A 27,241-nucleotide genomic window follows, 5' to 3' on the forward strand; every position below is an offset into this window, starting at 1 on the left:
GAGACAGTCTTATGCAGGCCCCCCTAACCTTGAGCTCCTGGTCCTCTGTCTCTACCTTCTGAGTAGTGAGATCATATGCCAGCTTTGATCATTTGTTGTTTGCTTGGCCGTGTAATCCTGGCTGCTCCAGGGTCTCAACAGTTCTCTTGCCTCAGTGTGTACCACCACCCTGACTTAATTTTCTTATACTATTAGGATCATTTAATGTGGGTTTTTTTTTTTTTTTGCACTGAAGTCTGTGTTTATGTGTATGTCATATATGTACAAGCGCATATGGAGGCCAAAGGTTGAGTGTATTTTCAAATTGTTTTCCTTTTATTTTCTGAGACAGGGTCTCTCACTGAACTTACCAATTCAAAAAGACAAGATGATTAGGAAAACCCAGGGATCCTCTTGTCTCTGCTTCTACTGCACTGGGGTTACAGGTACATAGCACTGTGCCAAACTTTTACATGGATACCTGGTATCAAACTGAGGTCTTGATGCCTGCTGAGTAAGCCGTTTCCCACAGCCCCTTAAGTTTTAATTTATTTGCATAAAATTTCTTGATACTGTCTTCTAATTTAAAGCCATCAGTATCTGAGAATATGCCTTTTTCCTCTTAATATTGCTTATTTTGCCTTCTCTTATTTTCTTAACTACTCTTACCAGAAGTTTATATTCCTTTGTTTAGTTTTATTTTACTTTATTTTGGTTTTTTGAGACAGGGTCTCGCTCTAAATCCCAAGTTGGCCTCAAACTCATTTTAACTGTCCTGACTCAGCTGTAGGCATGAGCTACCATACTTTTTAATATTACTTTTATATTTCTGCTAAAATTACTTTCTTCATTGTGATAACTTTGACCTTTTTTCTCTTACGAATTTATGTTCTGTTTTCACATCTTTATAATTTCCCTTTTCTACTTTTTTAGGAGTTCCTGCTGTTTTTCTAACTTAATTTAAAGTCTTCTTTTCTAGTAAGTATTTAAGCTGATACACACTTAGTTCTAAGCTCCTGTTGTGGTTTAGACATTGTATGTTCCCCAGAGTTCCATGACTGAAGAAGACTCAGTGCTGTTGTGAAGTGGTGAAACCTTAGGGGAGGTGGCGTCTCATAGGAAGTCCTCTGGCCATTAATGGTGTGCTCTCAAAGGGGATAGTAGGTCCACACCCATCCTTTCCATTCTTTCTGCTTCCCAGCTACAGATGTAACTCACTTCCCTCTACAGCCCCACCATTGTGCATAGCACAGAGGTCCAAACCATTGGGGTTATCCAGTCTACACTGCAGCCTCTAAAATTATGATCTAAATACACTGCTGCTTTTTATGAAGTTGTCTTGGGCATTTGTATGTAGTAAGGCAAAATTGACTAATACAGTACCACTTAAGTTGCATTCAATAAATTTTAGGTGTATTTTCACGAATTTTCAGATCTAGGCATTTTCTAAATCACTATCTCCATGGCCTCACACCCCCCTCTATATATCACTTTGTTTTCTGTTCTTTGTTTTTTCGTTTCTTCCAACTCTTCCCTTACCCAAACAACCTGCCTACATCTTCCTTTTTACTACCTTGCTTAAGATTCATGTGTTTTGTGAATTAGTACCTTTCATGAGTTCTCAATTACTTTCAGATTTCTCAATTTGCAACTCAAGTTATTCTTCTCTATTTTGTGGTTGATTTTTGGTGGAACTTTTCGTGGAATTTCTTTGTAACATATATTGAAGTTAAGATTCTGAAAGAATTTGTTATTTGTGTGTGTGTGTTTTGGGGGGGTGAGAGGAAGCTGGGAGTTATATGTATTTTATTCCTGTTGGAGGGGCACAGACACGCATAGGTAGATGTTAGCTATCTCAGATTACTACGAACCTGGCACTACTTTAAATGCAATGCTCTGCTTTACATTTTCTATAATGTAAATGCTTTGACTTTTTAGTGAGATGACACATTTTCAGGGCAGATATTTGTCAGTAAAACTTATTTTGAAATATTTTAGATATGTAGAAAATGTGCTAAATAATACAGAAAACTCCTGTACTATATCTAGTTCCCTCTAATATTAATATATTCTGTTAAAACTGAAAGACTGCATTACTCACTCAAGTCTACAGGTTATTCAGATTTCACTATAGGGTTTGTTTTTTTTTTCTCTTCTAGAATTCCATATAAAGTATAACATTGAATCTAGTTAAATATTTCCTGCATCTGTTTTGTAACAGTTTCTCAGGATTTTCCTACATTTTAATGACTGTCATGATTTTGAATATTGTTTGTATATTTTGTAGAATGGACCTAAGTCTTTTTTTAAGCATGATTAAACTGAAGTTATAGGATTAGGAAAAATGTCCTATTAAAGTGGTCTTCTTAGTGGGGCATGGTGGTGCACACTTATGATCCCAGTATTCAAGGAGGCAGAGGCAGGCAGATCTCTGTGAGTTCGAGGCTAGTCAGGTCTACAAAGCGACTCCAGGACAGCCAAGCTATGCAGAGAAATCCCTGTCTCAAAAGATAAACGGATGGATGGATACATGGATACATACAAATATACATAAGTAAATAAGCAAGCAAAAGAAAGGAAGAAAGGTCTTCTTAGGACTGGAGAGATTCCTCAGTAGTTAAGAGCACTTAGAGCTCTTGCAGATGACCCAAGTCCAGTTCCCAGTGCTTACATGGGAGTTCACTACTGTCTGTAATTCCACTTGCAGGAGTTCTAGTGCCCTCTTTTGTTCCCACAGGTACCAGGCATGCACATAGTATATGTGCATACATGCAGACATACACTCACAAACACAAAATAAAACTTAAAAAAAAACTACAGTGGTCTATCCCATCACCTCCGAGTGTGCATGGTAACTGACATGGCTGACTTAGCACTGGGATATTTGCTTTCTTTAATCAGAGTTTACTCTGATCGTGCCTCTGTTGTCCACTGCAAGTTTGCTGGTTTACTCTCTCAACTCAAGGGTAAATATTTTGTCTTTCCAAGACTGGGAAGAAGTCTTTTACACTGACTTATTCTGTGACTTAATATTTGTCATGTTTACATTTGAATTGGGAGTGAAGCCTTTGGAAGCTCTGACTAGATAAGGAGACTCTATTATTAGCTTCCTTACTTTGATGAGCCTTGGCTTTTATTTTCTGTCTTCCTTAACCTAGATAGAGCTCAGCTTTCCCAGGGCTTTGTAGAAATCCTCAGGCTAATGCTGACTCTAGCACCCTGCTTTTAGAGCAGCCCAGAAAATTATTTTAAGAAATGTTCAGTTCTGTTGTTTGTGAGCTTATTAGCTATTTCTGTTGGAGTATCTTAATCCAATGTACTATAAACAAGGTTAGTAAAAGGCTTCATTTGGCATTGAATTTTAATACATTTTGAAATGGTAGAGGAACATACACATTATTTTCGAAACTATGATGCTTATAGTGATTTTTTTTTCAGTAACACTTTACTCACCATTCTCAGCATTTATGAGTTTTCTTGATTTAGTCATGATGCTTTTTCTGATTGCCTTCCCTGCTTCAGTGTCTTTGACACCTATCATTCTTCCCTACCCCCCCCACATACAAACACTCACACACACACATTCAGATTTCTTCTGTGAGTAGAAATGCCTCAGCAGATCTGTAACAGAGCATGAATGAAGAATCTACTACCTGTAGAATACCTGGAGTCTGGAAGTAGCTTGTTTCCATTGTATGACTGACATTCTCCACTCTTATTTACCTCATGCCCATCGTGGCTGAGGTGTTGGTCTTTGGCTTTTGACACTATTGAAAGGCAGTTAGACCAATATGTACTTTTATAAATGGGTTAGTCCATTGAGAGATTTGTAAGTTAATGGCATTATTGGGAAGTGGTAGAAGCTAAGTGTGGCACAGTTGGAAGACATACATCATGGAGTAGAGGTAGGAAATGCCCTGAAAAGACAGATGTTTTACAGGTATCTTCATTCTTACTGCCTCCTGGCTGCCAGGAGAGGAATCATTTTGCTTCACTTCATGTTTCCTACCATTATGTTCTAACTTAAGTAAAATGCCCATGGTGTGTGGAGCTATGGGCCAAAGTGTAGCCTTCCTCTCATAAACTGTGGCAGATGTTTCCTCACAGCAGGGAAAGTGAACGGACACAGCGCCTGTTTATCCTCCGCCTTGAGGGAACAAAACCATCCTAGCCATCTCTCTGTCCTTAAGGCTGTCAGATTAGCTTTTCTGAAACGTTTCATTGTAATAATTCATATGAGAAATAGCAACCATGCTGACTAAGCCAGTTAAAAACATACAAGTTCTTTAGTAGCCAGCAACCAACAGCAGGTTCATGCCTCAGAGTCTCTTGGTGCCTAAACTCTGGGATTGAACATTAAACAAAAAAAAAAAAAAAAACATAATTGATATCATAAGTTTGATAAGGGTCAGAAGTAACCCTGAAATGTTCATTCCTTGCAGAGTATAGTAATATTTCAGATATAACATGGCAATTATTTTTGACATTTACATTCTTTAGTTAGTTTAGTGTACAGTAATTATTTTGGTTATATCTGGGCTATGGCCAAAGGTCATAGAAATCTCAAATGTGTTACCAAGGCAGATGTAACTCTCACAAAATGGAGTCAGGACAAGATGGCACTATCTAATTAGGCACTTCAGTATACAATTGCACGCTCTATACAACGCAGAGAGCACAGCTTTGAAGTCATATTTGAAGTCACAATCATATTAAATTCTATGACTCTCTTTGGTTGTGAATTTAACCTTTAACTGCTGAGACATCATTCCAGCCCTAAATATTAAGTATTTTTTTCTTTTTTTAAATTTTTTTTAATTTTATTTTTCTCATTAGTTACATTTTGTTAATTCTGTATCCCTCATTCCCTCCCCAGTCCCACCCTCCCTCCCTCATCTCCTTCCTGCCCCTTTCCAAGTCCACTGATAGGGGAGGACCTCCTCCCCTTTCATATGACTCTGTTTTGTCCGGTATTTTCAGGACTAGCTGCAAAGTCCTCCTCTGTGGCCTAACAGTACTGCTCCTCCCTTGGGAGGTGGGGAGGTCAAAGAGCCAGTCATTGAGTTCCTGTTAGAAATAGTCCTTGTTCCCCTCACTATGGGAAACCAATTGATTACTGAGCTATCACGGGTCACATCCGAGCAGAGGTTCTAGGTTTTATCCTCTCATGGTCTTTGGTTGAGTGTCCATCAGAAAAGACCCTATGCCCAGATATGTTTGGTCCTTGTGGAGCTCCTATCCTTTCCACATCAAACTCCCCTTCTTTCATATGATTCCCTGCACTCTGCCGAGGGTTTGGTTATGAGTCTTAGTATCTACTTTGGAACACTGCTAGGTAGAGTCTTTCAGATGCCTTCTGCGGTAGACTCCTGTCATACGTTCAATGCATATCCCATTTGTCTTTCTAAATGAGGATTGATCATCTTACCCCATGTCCGCTTTCCTGATTATCTTCTTTAGGTGTATAGATTTCATTATGTTTATCATATCTTTTAGGTCTATATAAGCGAGTATATTCCATGTTTGTCTTTCTCCTTCTGGGATACTTCACTCAGAATGATCTTTTCTAGATCCCACCATTTGCCTGCAAATTTCATGATTTCCTCGTTTTTGATTGCTGAGTAGTATTCCATTGTGTAAAAATACCACAATTTCTGTATCCATTCCTCCGTTGATGGACATCTGGGTTGTTTCCAGGTTCTGGCTATTACAAATAAAGCTGCTACAAACAGGTTGAGCAAATGTCCTTGTTGTGTACTTGAGCAAATTTTGGGTATACCCAGCAGTGGTATAGCTGGGTCTTGAGGAAGCACTATTCCTAGTTGTCTGAGAAAGGGCCAGATTGATTTCCAGAGTGGTTGTACCAGTTTACATTCCCACCAGCAATGGAGGAGGGTTCCCCTTTCTCCACAACCTCTCCAGCATGTGTTGTCACTCGAGTTTTTCATCTTGGCCATTCTGATGGATGTAAGGTGATATCTCAGGGTCGTTTTGATTTGCATTTCCCTAATGGCTAATGAGGATGAGCATTTCTTTAAGTGTTTCTCTGCCATTCGATATTCCTCTATCGAGAATTCTCTGTTTAGCTCTGTTCCCCATTTTTTAATTGGGTTACTTGGTTTGTTGCTTTTCAGCTTCTTTAGTTCTTTGTATATACCGGATATTAGCCCTCTGTCAGATAAAGGGTTGGTGAAGATTCTTTCCCAATCTGTAGGCAGTCATTTTGTTTTGATGACAGTGTCCTTTGCTTTACAGAAGCTTTTCAGTTTCATGAGGTCCCATTTATTGATTGTTGCTCCTACAGCCTGTGCTATTGGAAGCTGTCTCCTGTGCCAATGAGTTCTAGGCTGTTCCCCACTTTTTTTTCTAGCCGATTTAGCGTATCTGGTTTTATGTTGAGGTCTTTGATCCACTTAGACTTTAGTTTTGTGCAGGGTGATAAATGTGGATCTATTTTCATTTTTCTGCATGTAGACATCCAATTAGACCAGCACCATCTGTTGAAGATGCTATCTTTTTTCCATTGAATGGTTTTGGCTGCTTTGTCAAAAATCGAGTATTCATAGGTACATGGGTTTATTTCTGGGTCTTCTATTCGGTTCCATTGATCCTCCTTTCTATTTCTATGCCAATACCATGCAGTTTTTATTACTATTGCTCTGTAGTACAGCTTGAGGTCAGGGATGGAGATACCTCCAGATGATCTGTTGTTGTACAGGGTTGTTTTGGAGATACTGGGTTTTTTGTTTCTCCATATGAAGCTGAGAATCTTTTTTTCAAGGTCTGTAAAGAATTGAGTTGGTATTTTGATGGGAATTGCATTGAATCTGTAGATTGCTTTTGGCAGGATGGCCATTTTCACAATGTTAATCCTACCAATCCATGAGCACGGGAGATCTTTCCATCTTCTGAGATCTTCTTCAATTTCTTTCTTCAGAGACTTGAAGTTTTTCTCAAACAGCTCTTTCACTTGCTTGGTTAGAGTCACCCCAAGGTACTTTATGTTATTAGTGGCTATTGTGAAGGGTGTTGTTTCCCTAATTTCTTTCTCAGCCCTTTTGTCTTTTGTGTACAGGAGGGCTTCTGATTTCTTTGAGTTGATTTTGTATCCTGCCACTTTGCTGAAGGTGTTTATCAGCTGAAGGAGTTCTTCAGCTGATAAGTTTTTATACTTATTTGTGTGGGTGTATGCGTACATGGACACATAGGTTGCACAGATATACGTGCATACACTACGTAGCCTGTGTTTGGAGACCAGAGAATAACTACAGGAATCCATTCTCTCCCTTCCCACGTGGATCCCAGGGATTGAACTCAGGTCCGTAGGCTTGGTGGCCATTGCCTCTACCCACTGAGCCATCTCACTAGCCCCAAATTAAAATGTGTATTTCATTTCATAGCTGAGCATTGGAAATGTACATCATGAGTTCTCAACTTTATTAGGGGTTTTTTATGGTTTTTTTTTTTTTTTTGAGTTGTATGACTGGTACCTAGCAAAATAGACATGTGGCAACTATTTCTTCCCTATCATGCTTCTCCATTCACTATTGTGTCAAGCCTTTAAAAATCCTTTTCATGACATAATTAATTCGTTTGGGGATTAATTAGGTAGATTTTTATAGCAGTCCTGCTATATGTCAGGGCTTATGTGGGCATTGGAAAGTGGTAAATCTGGCCTTAGTCAAAAATTGCAGGCTGGTGCCCAGTAATTCTTCTCTTTCTCCACCTCCGTTAAACTGTATTGATACTAAAAGTTTCTTCTCCACTTGACTATATTCTTGAATGTTTAGTATCTTCGCTAGCTTAGAGAAGGAGGAAAAACCGAGAAATGTTTTCTCCTTTCTGATTTTTCACAGTGTATCAGTATTACCCATTCATGTGACACATGTTGTCTTTCATCATAGAAGGTTGTAATGTGTTTCTGTATATCAAGTACATGTTTAAGTACCTTTGCTAGTTCTGTGCACATTAGAACATCACAGTTTCATAAATTGGTGAGTGGTAGTTATCACTCCTTAGAAGGCATTTTAGAATTTTTCTGAAGCAACTTTGGTTGTTAAAGTGGTTGAAGGAAGCTAAAGAGCTGGTGTAGAGAGGCCAGAAGTAGAATGAACTTCCTAGTGTCCTACATGATGCTTGAGACAGCAATTGTGTTGTCTTACACTTCGATTCCAGGACAAAGTTTCTCTTCTTCTGAATGAAAGTCTAGATTTATTGTATATCAAACCATGGGTATTGAAATACTGTTTTATATATGTTGAGATTTTCTGGGTTTTACTACCTGTGCACATCATAGGAAGCTTCGGAACTTTTTAGTAAGTCATGCTTAATGCTTCAAGGAGTTGCATCACCAAAAATAATGGTGCTTATCCTGTTTGAGATACCAGTGACACAGCTACACCAATCTGCTGTTTTTGCAGTTTTTGAATTTAAAATTACTATGTAATGTATTTATTTTTTCAGTCAAGGTTTTACTATGCTTTCAGGTGGGCACTGAATTCAGATATTGCTGTATCAGTATCCTAGAATACTCAACTGCTAAAATACAAGTGTGCACTGCCAGACCTGGCCTTTTTAAATTTTTTTATTACTTCTTTAATTTCTTTTTTTATAGAACATTTTTACTTTTATTTATTTTTTAATTATTATTAGTTTTACTTTTTATATTAATCACAGGTTATTTACTTTGTATCACTTAATTTCTTAATTTTTGATGTTGAACCTAGAGCCTTGAGCAAGTAAGTGTTCTACTGTTGGAATGTGCTCATCATCATCTCCTTGGGCCATGCCTGGGCACCCACCCACACCAGAAGCCCTGTTCTACATCAGTTGGTTTCTTTGGGAGAAGGTTTGAGAGAGATATCTATAAATTTTGTTTTAGGATTTTTAAACAAAGTATTGCAAAATATTTGTTATAAAAATAACTTTGTGTTCTGATAGGAGTCTGTGGATCTGTGCTCTTAATTTTGAGCCTGACAAGTGCAGAATTTACCATGCTCTATACTTCATCTGTGTTAAATGCTAAAGTATTATCTGTGGAGAAAATGAATCACAGTTGACAAACTAAAAGAAAGCACTAAGAATTTGTTAGAAGTAAAAAGTGGGGCATAGAAAAACCTTATTCTATACTTAAAGACACCAGTTGGTATTTATAATTTTAAAATCCCTAATAAAATACTTTGGGATATGGTTGAGAATCTCCATTTTTTATTTAGGCAAGTAGATCCAGATTTTTTTTTCAATTTAACTTTTATTGCATATGTAGAGAATAGAGGGAGGCATTCTTCATGTGGTTTTAATGATTTTAGTTTCTATTCTTTAAATTAGTTCTCTAGGGTCAACAGTGTTTGGGTTTAGAAATGCTGAGAGTAGTTTCCATTGATGACTGTATAAGACATAGTATAGAAACTACAACATAGAACAGATGGCTTTATTCTGGTGTGCTTTATTCTGTGAACTCATAATGCCTTGTTTTCAGTAGCAATGGGATTATGTTGTATTTTGCCATTGCCTTTTTCAGACTGTTTTATAGATAGAACTAGAAATACTAGTTATATAAGCTATTCTAGCACAGGCTAGAAAGTAGGTCATTGTGATGGGAGTATGCTAAACCACCCACTGGTTGCTATAGTGATGACCTACTTTAGAAACTATTTCTGTTGATTCATGTTGAAATCATCTTTTGGAAGTGGTATAAGGAAGTTACTACATGTACGTTTTTATAGTAGTAAAAAGTAGTAGTTTCTAGAAGAAAATTCCTTAAAATATTTAAAATGAGGACTTGCATTAATGTCTCTTCATTTCAGAGTAGTCTGTTCAGTATTATAATTGTGCTTCATTACAGTAAAGGATCATAGTGGGTTTTACTACAGTTTGGCCTATTTAAAAACCAGTCTACTGCTTTATTAGTCAAACCTTCAAATAGGAGTGCATGACTATACAGTACATGCCAAATTTGTCTGTTCAGAGTTGAATGCTGTTTTAAGGCACATATCTTTATAATATATGAATGTTGAAATGATGTGTTCTTCGAACACATAGTCTGAACTCTGAGTGATCCCATTCTAAGCTGAGGGCAAAGGACAAAGGGTTAGATTTTATATATTTTTTTAATAATAGTTTTTATTTATTATGAAAAAGACATGTCACTCATCAGTGACTTGATACGTGGAAGCTGTAGTGTTGTAGGTTTCTTTTTTCTGTAGTACCATCACAGAATTACAGGCTTTAAGATTAGTCAATTTTGATTTTTTTATTGTACTGTACCTTTTAAATAGATATTTATATCAGCATTGGTCTTGTCACTGGAGAAGATAAAACCTTGGCTCACTGTGACATTCAGATGAAGGTACACATTTGATGAGAATTAGTCAGCTGGGCATCCAACTAATTCATTCTTTCCTATTGTCGTGCCCAAGTATTTACATATACAAGCACATGGGGTTTTGATTTCAGAAACAGATATTACCCTTCTTTTCTATATTTTTCTTTAACATGAGTCAGATGGATCTGCCTATGTAGCCCTTGAACTTGGGATCCTCCTGCTCCACATCTTGAATATCAGGATTTAAGTGTGCACCTCCCAGAATAGAAATCATTCTGAAGGGAAAGTAATGATAACTTCTGTTAGATGGATATTAGCTATGTGCTACTTCCGATCCTCTCAAAAGCTATGCAAAAAAAAAAAAAAAAATCTGAGCACAGGGGTCTTTCCTGACTATGCATGGAACTATGCATGGAGATAACCTAAGACCCCTGCACAGATGTAGCCCATGGCAGTTCAGTATCCAAGTGGGTTCCATTGTAATAGGAACAGGGACTGTCTCTGACATGAACTGATTGGCCTGCTCTTTAATTACCTCCCCCTGAGGAGGAAGTAGCATTACCAGACCACAGAAGAGGACAATGCAACCACTCCTGATGAGACCTAATTGACTAGGATCAGAAGGAAGGAAAAGAAGACCTCCCCTATCAGTGGACTTGGGGAGAGGCATGCATGCAGAGGGCGGAGGAAGGGAGGGATTGGGAGGGGAGGAGGGAAGGAACCACAGAGGGGATGCAAAGTGAATAAAGTGTAATTAATAAAGAATTATAAAAAATAAAAATAAAAAAGCCTACTAGCACATTACCTTTCAAGCCTTTTCAATAGGCTATGCAGGACATGTCTTGATAACATTTGCCAGATGTAGAAACTAAAACATAGGTTAAGAAAGCCATGCAATTAAGAATCAGACATAAGTACTTTATATGAAATCAACAGAAGGGCATGGTGTGTCAGGCATGCAAACACTCACACACATGTACATGTTTTCATGCAGGTTTGTGTGCTAGAAGGAACACTTTGAATTTTCCCTACGATTCAATATATTCTCCTTTGAAAGTTGAGAGACTAGAGAAGGTACCTTCAACTCTAAGACTTAACATTTAGTAAGAGATGGGAATTGGCGAATTTATTTTAGACTGAGGAAAGGATATATCTCATGTCCCAAGAGAATGGATGTGTATAAAGAGTAGTAGCTTGGTTTAGTGGGAGCAGTAGGTAGGGAGTGGGGTAGAAAATGAACCCTGGAACCATTGGATGGTAGCTGAGAACACACTTTGCTCCTTACCATGTAAGGGATGAGTCTCGAAGACCTTTGCACAAGAACGTGTGCCTCACAAAGATTTGATATGTGTACTGAAATGGATTATGGTGACAGAGATTGCTGGGAGGTGATCTATTTTTAGACACTGCAGTAAATACAAGCAAGAGATAAAACTAGAATTATTGTAGTAAAAAAAGAAATCAGTAGCAAGGAGGAGAGTAGAAAGTATTAAATAACACGTAATAGTGCTCACCGTGTTCTGTGAGCCTTACATAATGTTAATTTATTCAGCTCACACAGAAATATCTGTGATGTGAGTCCTGTAATACTTCTGTTGTATAGACAAGGAAATTCAATATTTTTCACAGTTGATCAGTGAATACTCACTGCTAGGCTTGATAAGATTATGCACATCTGTGCAGGGGTTGCTAAGAAACATGAAATTGCCTGTTGCTCTTTAAAGGTTGTAAGCCAGGTGCAGGGGGTAGGGTCCCGCCCTTTCTCTGTTGAAGGGATGTGTGCTGGTTGTCAATTCTGAGAGGTTTTTTTTTATGAAGCTAAAATTAGCACATTTTTATCTCTGCTTCGAACTCCATTTTTCAAGGACATATAGAGTAAGTACCTTACTGAGTAACTTTACATTTATTTCCTTACACACATCTCTACATGAACTGATACATGCAGTTTATGCATATGCCAAAGAAATATGCATGTATTTTTCTGTGTTTGTTATATGTTATTTGTATGTTTTCTTGTGGGTGTGTGAATATGAATTCATCTGTGTTGTTAATCTAGACTTGGTTTTCTTATAAATTAATTATATCCTTTGGACATTTTTTTCTTTTCCCACCTTAACTCTTACAGACATGTTTCCACCGCTAAGTTCAGTATGAAGAACTTTTATTGCCAGTTTCAATAGAAAACATGGACTTAGTGATACAGCAAAGATTTAGAGATTATCTATGTTGAATTACCTCTACAGAACATTTGAGCTTTGTGCTGCTTCTAATTTAAGCAAACTAGTTCATCCCATTTCTTTTATCAAAAAATTCTTTGATCTTCATTACATCTAAGATAGCTCAAATATACTTTGGGGAGGGCTAACCTGGAGACATGGCTCAGTAGTTAAGAGTTCAGATCACAGTTACTTCTCAGGATGTAGCTTGTGAGAAAGGCAAATGAATAAGAAACTTTAACCTAAAAAACATAGAAGAAACAAAGAAGAGACAAATTGAGATCTGCCCGCTGAAATGGAATTAACTAGACAGACATCGAGACTAAACGTTCCAGGCTGTCCTGGAACTCACTCTGAAAATGCTGTTACTGGTAAATAGGAGGACGAGTTGGCATTTTTCGCTTGTAGAATAATCTAATGTTACAGATTTTATACCTTTTAAATGTATGTTTTTAAGAGTTATAATCTGTTCTCTCTAGGTTTTTGCTTCAGTGTCTTGAGGATCTTGATGCCAATCTGCGAAAATTAAATTCTCGTCTGTTTGTAATTCGTGGACAGCCAGCTGATGTATTTCCCAGGCTTTTCAAGGTAATTAAAAAATATATATGCAAATTATTTTTGCTGGAGAAAATAATTGGTAAATAAGTAAACATGCTTGGTAAAAATAATAGCATATTTTTTAAATAAACATAGAAAATAGTGTTTTTAAGTTAAAAATTTGATCAGGTAGTGGTGGTGTACATCCTTAATACCAGCACTCAGGAGGCAGAGGCAGACATCTCTGAGTTCAAGGGCAGCCTGGTCTGCAGAGTGAGTTCCAGGACAGCCAGGGCTTCACAGAGAAATTCTATCTTGGGAAAAAATTAAAATGTGGCTCCTTTCTGTAATGACAGTGCTAATAGTAAAAATAGACATTAGTAAAGCTTAAAATGGAAAGTTTCTTCTTTGACCTCAGGTAACTAATTCTTTCCCCAAAGCAGCAACTATTTACATTTCTTGTGTGTGCAAATAGAAATATCCTTTGTATGAACAAAGATTTGAGTGTTCAGACATCCTATGTGTCTGTGTCTGTGTTAATTGTTCTCTGCTTTAACAGTAATGAGAATTCTATACAACCGTCCATTCCATGCTTTATTCACATGTTGGAGATCATTTCATATTATTTCCTGAGTCTTTTATATGGCTCTATAGTATTGACCTTTATAATTGTATAGGAATAACATCTATACGGTTTGGTTTTTTGTTTTTCAAGACAAGAGTTTTTCTGGGTAACCTTGGCTGTCCTGGACTCGCTTTGTAGACCTGGCTTGCCTTGAACTCACAGAGATCCTCCTGCCTCTGCCTCCCTGCTGGGATTACAGGTGTGAGCCACCAAGCCCAGCTGTATTATAGTTTCTTTTGCTGGTTTTCTACTAAATGTTTGGTTATTCTTCCCTTAGGCCTCCTGCTAATGCAGGTATTGCCAGTGAACATCTTTGTCCACATTTATGTTCCTTGTGAGATACTTGTTTAAATTTTTTTCTTCACAATTTATTCATTATAAATCCTGATTGAAGCCCCCTCCCTCAACTCTCTCTAGTCCTATCCTACCTCCCTCTTAACCCCCAACCTCTTCCCCTAGTCCACTGAAAGGGGGAGTTCTCCACTATTGCCATCTGCCCATAGCTTGTTAAATCTCATCAGGACTACCTGGATCCTCTTCCTTTGTGGCTTGGCAAGGCTGTATCATCAGGGGTGAGTGATGAAAAGAGCAATCAACTGAGTTCATGCTAGAGGCAGCCCCTACTCCCCTCACTCAGAGATCCACATAGAGACTGAGCTGGCAATCGGCCACATCTGAGCAGGGGTCTAGGTCCTCTCCATGCATGGCCTCCATTGGTGCATCAGTCTCTGCAGGACCCCCAGGGCTACTTTTTTTGAAGAGACCAATGATGGTTAGTCTTGGTTGTCAACTTGATGATTTTTTAGAATTACTTGGAAGACAGGCCCCTGAACATGACTGTCAGGGTTTGTCTTGACTGTATTAATTGAGGTGGGAAAACCCATCTACTGTGGTGGCTCCATTCCCTGGCTGAGATCCTGGACTGAGAATAAAGAAGGGGAGCTGAGAAGCAGCACGGTTCATCCTGATTGAGGATGCAATGTGATGAAATTGTTTCAAGGGATCATGCTGTAGGACTGAATCACAGTAAGCCCTTTCTCCCTGAAGTCGCTTATGTCAGGGTATTTTATCATAGCTGAGGAAAAGACACTAAGACAGGGGCTACCCAGATTGACATTTTACCAGTAATATAAAATTATAGCATTGGAGAGTTTGGGTTTGTTTTGACTTGATTTAATAGTCTTACTGATCTCTTGGTCTTACTACAATAAAAACGTCTCAGATGGAAAACTTGGTCTAAGGGAACTTACAAGAATTGTCCAAGATCATACAGTGTCTCAGAAGCTGATTTTCCTGACTGTCCTTTTACATTCTTCCCTTCCTGCTGACTACGTGTAAGCTTCTTAACTGTGTATCTGCTTATGTTGCAGCTATTTGATTCATATTTTTAAATTGCCTTTTGTTTTAATCTGGTAAAAAAAAAAAAAAATGGAATCCCTCCTCTCCAGTCCTACCCCACCAAGATAGGGGTTTTTTTATATGTAGCCTGGCTGTCCTGGGACTTGTTCTGTCCACTAGGCTGGCCTTGAACTCAGAAGTCATCTTGTTCTTGCCTCCCCAGTGCTGGGAGTAAAGGCTTGTGCCACCATGCCCAGCAAAAATAGCAGTGATATTTCTAATGCCGAGACATTCCTTTGCCTGAGTGAGAAAGTCTCCAGGGCTGGGAAACAAAGCAGTATTGCTTAACTCTTTTTTTTTTTTTTTCTAGTATAAAGAAGTGTTTAATACTTAGCTAGCAGAAACTTTTCACTATAATAGAATTCTTAAGATTTTAAGGTATTTTTAAAGATTTATTTTAAGATTTTTCTGCTAAGATTTTAGTTATTACAAATACCAAGCTTTTCATTTTGTTTGTAAAGAAACTTTTTCCCAGTCTAGCAATTTTTTTGTGTGTTGTGTTGGATTTTCTGTACTGTATTCTTGAATTTTATTAAACTTTAGAGGGTTACTCTGTGATCCGGCTAGCCCCACAGAAATTGAGACAAAGATCTAACGATTTATTTAAACAACTTTGGCACAGTTACTGAGCAGGTACCACTTAAATTTCTAAGATAGACTGGCTATTTCCCAAGTTATTTTTTTATTAAGTGATCCTGTCTAGGCTAGATCTGCTCCATCAGACCACATCCTCTTTCTCCATCTTCTTCCTCCCTCTCTTCCTCTTTCCCAGCCTCATGGTCCCTACCTGAGACCTCCAGCCCAGGCACTGAAGCTCTGCCTATCTCTATTCTGTTCAGCTATAGACTCCTTTCTTTATTTTAACCAATCAGAGAACATTGAGAATCAAAGTTTATACAACATGTCTGGATAGCAACCAGATTTTGGATGGGGAGGGGGTCCGCCGGTATTTAACATTTGAATACACTGCAGGACCAGACCAACCCCCGACAGCACTGGGACTAGACAGAGGGCTCATTGGCTAAACACTTAACTGCTCCTCCTGAGGACCTGAATTTTGTATCTGGAACCCACATAGCAGATCATAATCATCTGTAACTCTAGTTCCAGGAGATCTAGTGCCCTCTGCTGGCCTTTGGGGACACTGCATGCATTGTGAAACACATGTAGGCAAAATACTCATACACATAATAAAATGAGGCTTCTAAGAATGGGGCAAACTGAACTGAGGCAACTTCTGAAAAAGGTGACACTTGCAGAAGTTATAGGAGCTGCTATTTTATCTCATGACTGCTTTTTAAAATTCTTTTGTTTATGGATCTGATAAAGTCCAAACCTCCTGGACACTGCAGCTCTTTTCAGTTTTTGCTTATACACAATTCATTCTTTGCAGCAAACTAAGCTGAAGAAGCCTGGGAATAAAGTTTGGAAAAGTATAAATAAATAAATTTAAATACATTTAAAAAAATTTCTTCTGGGTAGAATAGCATTTTATTGTATCAAGCTACCTTACACAGAATCAGTGAGATGGCTTAGCAGGGAAAGCCATTTGTTACCAGATCTGACAACTTGAGTTTGGCCTCTGGACCTACATGGTTAAAGGAGAAAACTGACTTCTGCAAGTTGTCTTCTGACCACTACATGGGCGTTGAGGCACATGCTGTCATACTCATACTAAATAAATAGCATTTCTCAGTTAATATAATATAGGTACATGAATACACACACATAGAGAGAGCCTTTATGTATTCTGGCTTTTCCTTCAGCTATATAAAAACGTCTTTATTAAACTGCCAGTTATGAAAAGCTCCTTTGGGTTTATTCACTCTATCGTCTGTCAGGTTGATGTAACCAGTATTTGTAAAATAGGAACTCCAGTAATTACAGAATAGACTTGCATTTCGGTTTTTTTTTTTTTTCAGATTCTTATATTTATTTTTTATCTTTTAAATCACAGTCTTTTATTCATTAATTTTATTGCATGAATATATTCTTTTTTACTTACTCACTTTAATTTTTAAAATTTATTTAACATCCTTGTAGCCCCATCCCTCCTCCCCTTCCAGTCAACCCCTTCCTTCCTTCTTCCCCTCCCCTTTTCCTGTAAAAAGGGGAGCTCCCTTTACCATCGAGGCCAGCTCTTCAGGTTGCATCAGGACTGAGCATGTCCTCTCCCCCTGTGTCTGGGAAGGCCGTCCTACCAGGGGAAATTGTTTAAAAAGCTGGCAAGTGAGTCCATGTTCAGTGCAGTCACCACTTCTTTTGCTAGAGGACCCACCTGAGGCCTAAGCTTCTCATCTGCAATAACTTTGTAGGGGACCTAGGTCCAGTGTGTACATGGTCCTTGGTTGGTGTTTCAGTCCCAGCAAGTTCCTCTAGGTCCTGATTAGTTGGCTGTGTTGATCTTCTTGTGAAGTTCCTTTTCTCTTTCTTCTCACTTTTACACTGGACTCTTTATTTAAAACAATTATTTAATTTTATGTATATGGTTGTTGTTTTTTCCAGCTCAATAATAGACTTGCATTTCTAATTTGCACAGAAAATACTAACCAAAATGGACCACACTCATGCATAAAATAGATGTCAGGAAACTGAAAACAATTAAGTTTTACAAATTTCACTCTCTGACTTCAACAAAATTAAAAATAAGTAGCAAGAGAAAATACCAGGGGCTGGAGAGATGCTCAGTGAAGAGCACTGTCTGCACTTTCAAAGGACCCAGGTTCAACTCCCAGCTCCCACATGTCTGTCTGTACTTCCAGTTCCAGGTGGTCTGACACCCTCACACCAATGCACATAAAATAAAATTAAATATAAATTTTCTTAAAAAGAGAGAAAATACCACATATATATAACTCACCTCCAGCAGTGCTCAGCAGAAAGTTAATACTTTTCAGTGTTAGTATAGAAAGGAAGGAATCAGAAATAATTTTGAAGCCAATTGTGAAGTAGAAGAAAGGAAACAGCAAAGGATTAGATGTGAGTGAAACAAAACAGTGCTGGAGAAACACCAGCGCAGGTGTCAGTGTAATTGTACCTTTGCTCTGACACCCTTCTTTCCTCTTCTTTCCTGCATTGTGACTTGAGAGGGGCACGGTCAGCATGTCTCTTTCGTGAGGTGGCATGACATTAGGTCAGTAGCCATTGCTGGTTGTTCATTGCAAGGATATGTCAGAGAAAGAGCTTCCTAGAAGTATTTGGTGTGTGGATTAGTACATTTAATGGTAAGGGAATGTTCTTCTCCCTGGAGTTTCAGTTTTCCTTATAGAGAGATGTTCACTAATTCATTCCCAGGAAAGAAATGAATGATGTATTAATGAGTTTAGGAGAAAGAACTAGTGAGTAGGCTCAAACAGTTCCTTTTCTCCTCCACATATATTTTATTCTGCGTACTGTCTTAGAGTGACAGCCCACAGTGCAAGGAGGTGCTCCTTATGATTGACAGAGTAGGTAATGTTAAGTACTACTACCATTCAGTTTAATAATGAACTATCAGCTTGTCCTTACAACTTAGTAATATGTTCCTCAATTTAGCTCTACTAATAATGCTTTTTATATTTTTACCTTTAGCTTTCTGACTTACATGCCTGAACTCAAAAAGCAAAAATAGCAGGGAGTATTATTTATTGAGTCACTTCAAGTGCCATCTAAAGTATTATTTCTAAAAAAAAAAATACATAGAACTAACTCCAGGATGCTCATTAGGAAAAAGGTTTTCAAGAGTTACACAATAAAGGGTTGTTGTCATTAAAGTACAAGGAACTCTAAGTAACCACACAGTTGAGTAGAACAGAAGCAAGAGGACATTGGCTGCAAGGCACAGCAGTGCACATGTGGGAGCCATGACGCTCAGGGGTCACGGCTGTATGCGCTCTGCTCACTGATCATGATGCAGGTTACATGACTGTTAACAGTGTGCTTAGCAAAGTGAACAGTCTTTTGTCTCAACTTTAAATAGAGTGGTTTCACTGCTAGTCGGTATGTCTTGCCATGGAACAAACACAATGTATGTGCAGTGTTTTCTACCCTCATTTACATTTTGTTGTTACATTTCAAAAGTAGCATGTTTTGTACTAAGATACGAAAAAGGCAGCAAAATAATTCTTTTTCCATCCTCAGTTTTGCTTGAGGGTAAACAGCTATTAATTGTTGTTACATTCAAGACCTTCAAGGAAGGAAAAACTTTTAAATGCTTTATTTTTCTGTTAGTAGTTTTGCAGCCATCTTGAGAAGATAATATGCAGCTGGCAGTCATTCTAGGGTGGTGCTGATGGGAGTGTACATCAAAACAGCTGAAACTGCATCCATCTATCAAAACTTTAAATGTGCTTCTTTTTAATCCATCAGTTGTTTCTCAAGGATTTATTTCTAGCACAAAATAGAATAAATGTCCAAATATGCTTTAAATATATCTGCTGGGCTAGAGAGATGGCCCAGAAGTTAAAAGAGAGCTTGCTGCTCTTCTAGAAGACCTGAGTTCAGATCCCAATACCCACATCAGACAGCTGACAATGGTCTGTAACTCCAGCTCTCAGGGCTCTGACACCTTCTTCCAGATTCCATGGTACCCACTCACATGAGCACATGTACACATACTGCGACTGCTACTACTAATAATAAGTGCACGGTAATTAACTGCGAAATATATGACTTTAGAAGGTACCATTGGGAACACCTTTGGTGTGTTACAGTGTAGTATCATATAGTTAAATAGTAGTAAAGTTATAGGATTTCTTTCCCTTTTTGAAGTAAATCGGGATAGATTTTGGAATTCAAAAAAACTTGACTACCTTCCTGAGAAAATATGTAATTCTCTTAAGCCATAGATTTCTTATTTATAGCTACTATAAAAAGATGTAAGCTACAGATATGGTGTCAGTCAATAGTTAATGTTTTTATTCCTGGTTCCAAGTTTTCTGCTGCCAACATTGTAATAGTCAGAAATAAAATACTCATACTCAGTAAAACAGTTCATCCCATATCAGCCACCACAAGTTTGCTGCTCTTGAGGCAGCAGACCTAAGTTCATGTGTTCTGTCTGCATGAGCCCAAGCATGACCCCTTTTAAAAATAATAATGATTTTATCCTCACAATGCCAAACTGAGGTGGTTTTCATTCACAAATAAGGTAAGTAATTGAAAAAAATTAAATACTTTAATAAAAGGGTACATTTAAGTATGTTGCTAGATTGGGTCATGCCTGGCACAGTGCCTGAAATCTGGTTATCATATATTTGTCATTTGCATGTGTTCATGTTGATAAGTTGTATATTTTCCTCCAGCATCTTGGAAATTTGATTTATGTATAATCATTTCACATGGATTTTGAGCTTTTCACTTACTGCTATAAGACAAACATAACTATAAAATTGTAATGTATTGTTTTCCCCTTTCTTGTCTTGTTTTAGGAATGGAACATAACTAAACTTTCAATTGAATATGATTCTGAGCCTTTTGGGAAGGAACGAGATGCAGCTATCAAGAAGCTGGCCAGTGAGGCTGGAGTAGAAGTCATTGTGCGCATTTCACATACTTTGTATGACCTAGACAAGTAAGACTTTTTACCACCTTAGGCATTTTTAGATACTGTTGGATGATATTAAGTATATAGTTGAGTAAGGTTATAAAAATGGAAATAATAGAATCAGAATTGTAGAAGAATTAAATGGGTGTATATCAAGCCCTTAGCATTTTAATTAGCTGTTATGATTTTTATTCACTCAGTTGTAATACCAAAATTGTAGATACAGTGCATAAAATAAAAATATTTAGCATTTCAGTTTTAAACTAAGAAGTTTAGCATTTCAGTTTTAAACTATTCAATTGCTAACTTGGCCCACTATGACATTCTGGGCTGTCGGTATTATTAAACTTGCAGCTTATTTGACACATAGCCATAGATTACTTTGATATATCTTGTGTAATTGTTTTCTGTGTATACTAGCTTGTCTTTTCATTTAGTTGAGATGAAAACTGAAGTAATATAATTAGCCAGCTAGAGTCCTCTGAACCATGGCGTCATACCCTGTCTGTCAGTGTGTGTATTGAAACACTAGTCAGTCCCTGGGATTCTTTGGCTAGCGAAGATTCTGTGGCCAGATTGAGTTCAGGAAATAACATGTGCTAAGAATTTAGGCTGTTCATAAGCTATGTACAATAAATTTTGGCATGAAATTGACTTAATTTTAACTTTTAAGTTATTTACATATTGTACCAAGTTGACAAAAACTATAACATATAAGTAACATAACAAGCTGGTTTTACTTCTATTAGCAAGTGAATGAATAAAATCATTATTTGATTCAGACAGATGTCTTCCCTTGGTGTTAGATATGCTAAGTCCTTTTGGTAATTAAACTTGCCTTTTGGATTACCAGTTTTCTTAAGTTAAATGAGTGGTTATAAGGAGGCAAAAATAGGATAAGAGAAGTTGCTTATAAGGAGGCAAAAATAAGATAAGAGAAGCTTCTTCTGAGAGAATCAGCTATATTGTAAAATTAATTTGATTGTGAATACATACCAAAAACTATTATATTTATGTTGTGTATAAAATATTTTCTGTGAATTTTAGTTTGCTGATAGATAATTAAGAGACACGTAATAGTGTCATTGTAGCATCATTGCATTCAACAGAATTCATTATAGCCCCGTAATTAATGTGTTATATCAATATGTTAAACCAAAACAAACTTCACTTACAACAGGGAAGATAGCTTTTCTGGTGGTTTCTTCCTAAAGACATAATCGATAACATACAGGGTATAAAGAAAAATACATAATGTTTGGGATGGAGAAATACTTGATTAGCAGTTTTATCAGTTATGTGATCTTGGCTACTTTATTTAAGCCTCTGGAAGGCTTCCATTTCTACATCTATAAATGGTAAATCTGGATTTAAACTAGTTACAAGCACATAGCTGGAATGAAAAGTGTAAAGAGTTATTCTGAAACATTGTCTAGAGTTAATGCAGACCTTTTCAAGTGCTGCTGCTGTTCTTTCCTAGAAGTATGACTGGATTGAGATAGCTAGTGGTAACAGAAAACTACGAGATGTATTTAAATCTAAATGACTTAGAATTTGGGGCGCATGTGTCTATAGTATTTCTCGTCTTATCTATGAGGAAGACATTCCAAAAACTCTGGTGGATGCTCAGAACCACCAATTAGAGTGAACCCTTTGTTCACTGTGCTGTCTGTCAAAAAATCACAGCATGGTAAAGCTTGGTTATAAATTATAAATTAAGGGAAGTTAACAATAATATTGAATAGTGAGAACAGTATGCTACAATAATATTTTTATAGCACAATGGAACACAAGTAACTGAAACAAAGTTTTTGGTTTTTTGAGATAGGGTTTCTCTGGGTAGCCTTGACTATCCTAGACTTGCTTTGTGGACCAGGCTGACCTCAAACTCACAGAAATCCTCCTGTCTCTGCTTCCCCAAGTGCTGGGCTTACAGGCGTGCATCACTGCATCCAGCTCTACTGATTATTTTTTGATGTAATTATCAGCCTAGTTTAGTTTATTGGTGTCTCTGGAATTTCTTGAATTGGCTCATTTTTCACTTCTCCATTTATATTAGTTTTTATATACATAGCCTGTAGGATAGTTGAACCACGTGAATACTTGTCCTGAATACTTGTCATTATGATAGTGTATTATTTGACAGCTAATGGACATCTAGGAAGTCAATAAAATAGTTTTAGATTCATTAAGTTCGTTTAGTTTTTAGATTCATAAAGCATTTTGAACGCATTTTCTGGTCATAACGGAAGCTAACATTCAAAAGGTCTTAATTGATAAGTTTTCTGATATTAAACGTTTTTGAGCTTATCAGCTAGAGTATATTGTCATTTACTAACTGTGTTTTACTCGCTCTTGTAATAGGATCATAGAACTCAATGGCGGACAGCCACCTCTAACTTATAAAAGGTTTCAGACTCTCGTCAGCAAAATGGAGCCACTGGAGATGCCAGCAGAGACCATCACGTCAGATGTGATAGGAAAGTGCACGACCCCTCTGTCTGATGACCATGATGAGAAATACGGAGTCCCTTCCCTGGAAGAGTTAGGTAGGTGCAACTGTTAATAAATATGGTGCCTTAGAGGTTAATAATCCACCCAGAGTATATGGGCAACACAAAGTGGACTTGATGGGTTATTAAGAAAAATAAAAAAGAACACAAAGTCAGGTTGGGTAGAGAGATGTGGGTAGATCTAGGAAGTTTTAGGGGGAGGAGAGTGAATGTGGTCAGAGTGCACTGTATGAAATTCCCACATAATTTAAAAGTATATTGAAAACTAGTTAATAATCATAAATCACATGTTAATTTCACTTCTAGTATTTTTATTGGAAAAAGAGAAAAGTAAAGGGGAAAATAAAAGAAAAAACTCATAACAAAATATCTTTTGCATTCTTAACGTGTGACCTGCTGTCATGTCAAGTTGTGTATCCTGAAGATAGGAGCCATATTGTGGTCTTTGGGGCAGGAGTCTTAACATTAGGTGGGGCCATTGTAGACCTATTTAGGCCTGTGCACTCCTCTGTAGGCCAGTGCAGGCCTGTAGAGTTGTAGTCTATGCTTACCATTTTTATTTAATCATTTATTTTTGTTTTATTTTTGCAGAGTAATGTGTTCCCCAAGTTATGTGGTCAGATAAAAAAGAATTTTGTTTCATAATAATTATACTAATTTTTACCTTCCTTTCTTTTTTCCTTAGGCTTTGACACTGATGGCTTGTCCTCTGCAGTGTGGCCAGGAGGAGAAACTGAAGCACTTACACGTTTGGAAAGGCATTTGGAAAGAAAGGTACAATGTAGAACACGTACTGTGTTCATACTTTGAAGTTAGCATTTAAAAATTATTTCACTTGTTTAGATGAGATTGGGCACATCTGGAGTGGTTACACATAGGCTTTTAAAAACAAAAACTAGACTCTTGAGAAAAGAAGAGTGACAGAAATGCACAAGCACAAGTGTAGTAGTTTTGTAATCACTGTTAGTCATCACTTAAATGCCATTTTCCTCCCTATTGATTATTGCCTCCCTATTGATAGTGTCATGCTGCTGCTTCTGTTCTTTCCACCTGTGCCCACTGACCATAACAGGCTAGAGCAGGCTTTGTCCAAGACTCCAGTGGACTCCTCAAACCCTGTATTTATCGTGTTTGTACTTTAGGGCCATGCTTATTTTGTTAATGTTACTGTTAATACATATTGATTGTACAAATTAACAAGACTCACATGTATTGATCATATTCATCCATCCCTTCATATACTGTTCCCTTTGCTAATAACCTTCATCCTTACAGTCTCAGGTCACTTTTAATAAAGCTTAGTTTGTAAATTACATGCTTCAGGAGATTAATACAATCATTAATGGCAAAATAGAATAATTATGATCTATACTATAGTAAGTTATTTAGAACCTATAAGTTATTTGTGGAATTTTACTTTTAATGTTTTGTAACTATCATCATTTGACCATGAGCAGCTGAAATCTTAGGAAAGGCAATGGTATACAAGGGGCACTTTTACCTCCGTGTTCAAAGAAACAAGTTAAAGGTGCTTTACACCTGATTCTGGGATCTGAAGGTCATTTATTTCACATGAATGCATGTTGTACGTGGATGGCGTCAATGAAAGAAATCTGCCTTTTAAAGTTCCTTTCTAAAAGTAATAAATCAGAGATATGTAGCTGGGATAATAACATAGTCTTCAATTCTCAGTTTTAAACTCAGTGTGTGTGTGTTTGTGTGTGTAGTGTGTTTATGTGTACATGCATGCTACAGGGGCAGGTCTTCTCCTTCCATGTGGGGTTGGGGGATTGAGCTCATGTGTTCAGGCTTGGTGGCAGGTGCTTTTATAAACTGCACAGCTGTCTCACTGGCATAATTCTGAACATTCTTTTAATGTGATTAAAGAAGTTAATGTAACTGTCTCTATTTCCAGGCCTGGGTGGCAAACTTTGAAAGACCTCGAATGAATGCAAATTCCCTGCTTGCAAGCCCAACTGGACTCAGTCCTTATCTCCGCTTTGGTTGTTTATCATGTCGGCTATTTTATTTCAAATTAACAGATCTCTACAAAAAGGTATTATCTGAAGTTAGAGTGTATTTTTTGAAATACTTTAAAAAATTTTTTCTAATAATACTTTTTTGGTTTTAATCACAGGTGAAGAAGAATAGTTCCCCTCCCCTTTCTCTTTATGGGCAACTTTTGTGGCGTGAATTTTTTTATACAGCAGCAACAAACAACCCACGCTTTGATAAAATGGAAGGGAACCCCATCTGTGTTCAGATCCCTTGGGATAAGAATCCTGAGGCACTGGCCAAATGGGCAGAAGGCCGGACAGGCTTCCCGTGGATTGATGCCATCATGACACAACTTCGTCAGGAGGGCTGGATACACCATTTAGCCAGACATGCAGTTGCATGTTTCCTGACACGTGGTGACCTATGGATCAGTTGGGAAGAAGGGATGAAGGTAAATGGTCTGACTGACGTAGCATGTGAAAGAATCTGTAGCTATTACAAAAATGTCTAGAAATCTGTTTTATACCTAGATGTGCTAGTGCACATCTGAAAACTGTTTGAGCAGCCTGAGAGGCCGAGGAAGAAGCATCACAAACTCAAGGCCATCTTAGGCTGCAGTTTGAGATGGGGAAGAGGATGGCTGGCGGGGGCTGGGAGGGTGCACTTTGCATTCTGTAGTTTGGCTTTTCAGTGGATAAAGCATATAATGCCCTCAGTGTAGACACAGTTTTCAAGAGTAAGGTGTTAAACTCAGATAGGAGCTAGTTAAATGGCTTAATCAACAGTCATTTCTATGGTTAAACCATCTTCCCATTAAGAGAACTATTACTGTTTAGCACTCTAGCCTTGTGTGGTAGTGCAAGCCCATACCTCATACTGCATGATAGGCATGAGAAGATCTGGAATCCAGCCTGGGCTACATCATAGGCCTATCTTTAAAAGTAGGGGGCTGGAGAGATGGCTCTGAGGTTAAGAGCACTGGCTGCTCTTCCAGAGGTCCTGAGTTCAATTCCCAGCAATCACATAGTGGCTCACAGCTGTCTATACTGAGATATGGTGCCCTCTTCTGGCATGCAGGTGTACATGCAGACAACATTGCTTGAATGAATGAATGAATGAATGAATGAATGAATGAATGAATGAATGAATGAATGTGAGAAAAATAATAAGAGTGAGAAAAGTAAGTTATTGGATAGATGTATTTATAGGTGACACTTTCTGTTATATTCACCCACGAGCTCATGCATGAAGTTTAAGCTATAAGTCATCTTACCTCATTTTACCATGTTAGTAATCACATCCATTGAAGCATGCTACATTTCATAGCATCACCATGTAGTTACATAGAAAACTTATATGCATGTTTTACTTGTCCAGCTACATCATAAATGATTCAAGGACTGATTCTTTATTTTTAAAAAAAACTTTTAAATTAGCACGTGTGTGTGCATGTGTGCACTCACATGCATCACAGTGCATGTGTGGGGGTCAAAGGACAATTTTTAAGAGTTGGTTCTTTCCACCATGTGGGTTCTGAGAATTGCACTCAGGTCGCCAGCCCTTACCAGCAAGCCATGTCACCTCCCCAAGGACTATTTCTACTACTTTTTTGTTGTTGTTGAGGTTTTGTTTTTTTTTTTAAATCTCACATATCTCCTACTACCTACTTAACAAATTTATTGATACATGATTTATTTTTTACTTTTTTATTTTGTGCTTTTTTAAAAGTGGGATACTATCTTTTTTAAATCTACTTACATCTTACAGTTCTTTAAAAGTCAATGATTTGAGTAATTTTTCACTCTCCCTACAGTAGCATGTCCAAGCTTAGTCTTAGTTACTTTTCTGTTGTCCTGACAAGCCACATGGTGGCTTACAACCATCTGTAATGAGATCTGGTTCCCTCTTCTGGTGTGCAGGCACATATGCAGGCAGAACACTAGATAAATAATAAATCAATACTTTTTTTTTTTTTAAGCTCTTATTTGGGGTCATGGTTAATCTGTGACCATCTTCACGGGAGCATGGCAGCAGGCAGGCAGACATGAAACTGGAACAGTAGTTAAGAGCTTATATCTGGGGTCTGGAGAGATGCCTTAGAGATTAAGAGCGCTGGCTGTCTTCCAA

At 37.7% G+C, this 27,241-nt stretch overlaps 1 protein-coding gene across 1 annotated transcript in view; it reads left to right on the forward strand.

Annotated features, from left to right (window-relative positions):
• Positions 1-27,241, forward strand: part of Cry1 (cryptochrome circadian regulator 1) — a 52,361-nt gene that overhangs the window by 15,829 nt on the left and 9,291 nt on the right. Inside the window, exons 2-7 of the mRNA XM_055627955.1 lie at positions 12,999-13,107; positions 20,488-20,630; positions 22,968-23,152; positions 23,802-23,890; positions 25,032-25,172; positions 25,254-25,565. Coding sequence (XP_055483930.1) covers positions 12,999-13,107; positions 20,488-20,630; positions 22,968-23,152; positions 23,802-23,890; positions 25,032-25,172; positions 25,254-25,565 — 979 coding nt within the window. The remainder of the gene's footprint in view (positions 1-12,998; positions 13,108-20,487; positions 20,631-22,967; positions 23,153-23,801; positions 23,891-25,031; positions 25,173-25,253; positions 25,566-27,241) is intronic.

This window comes from Psammomys obesus, unplaced genomic scaffold (genome assembly GCF_907164565.1).
Source record: "Psammomys obesus unplaced genomic scaffold, mPsaObe1.curated_primary_1811, whole genome shotgun sequence".
NCBI lineage: Eukaryota > Metazoa > Chordata > Mammalia > Rodentia > Muridae > Psammomys > Psammomys obesus.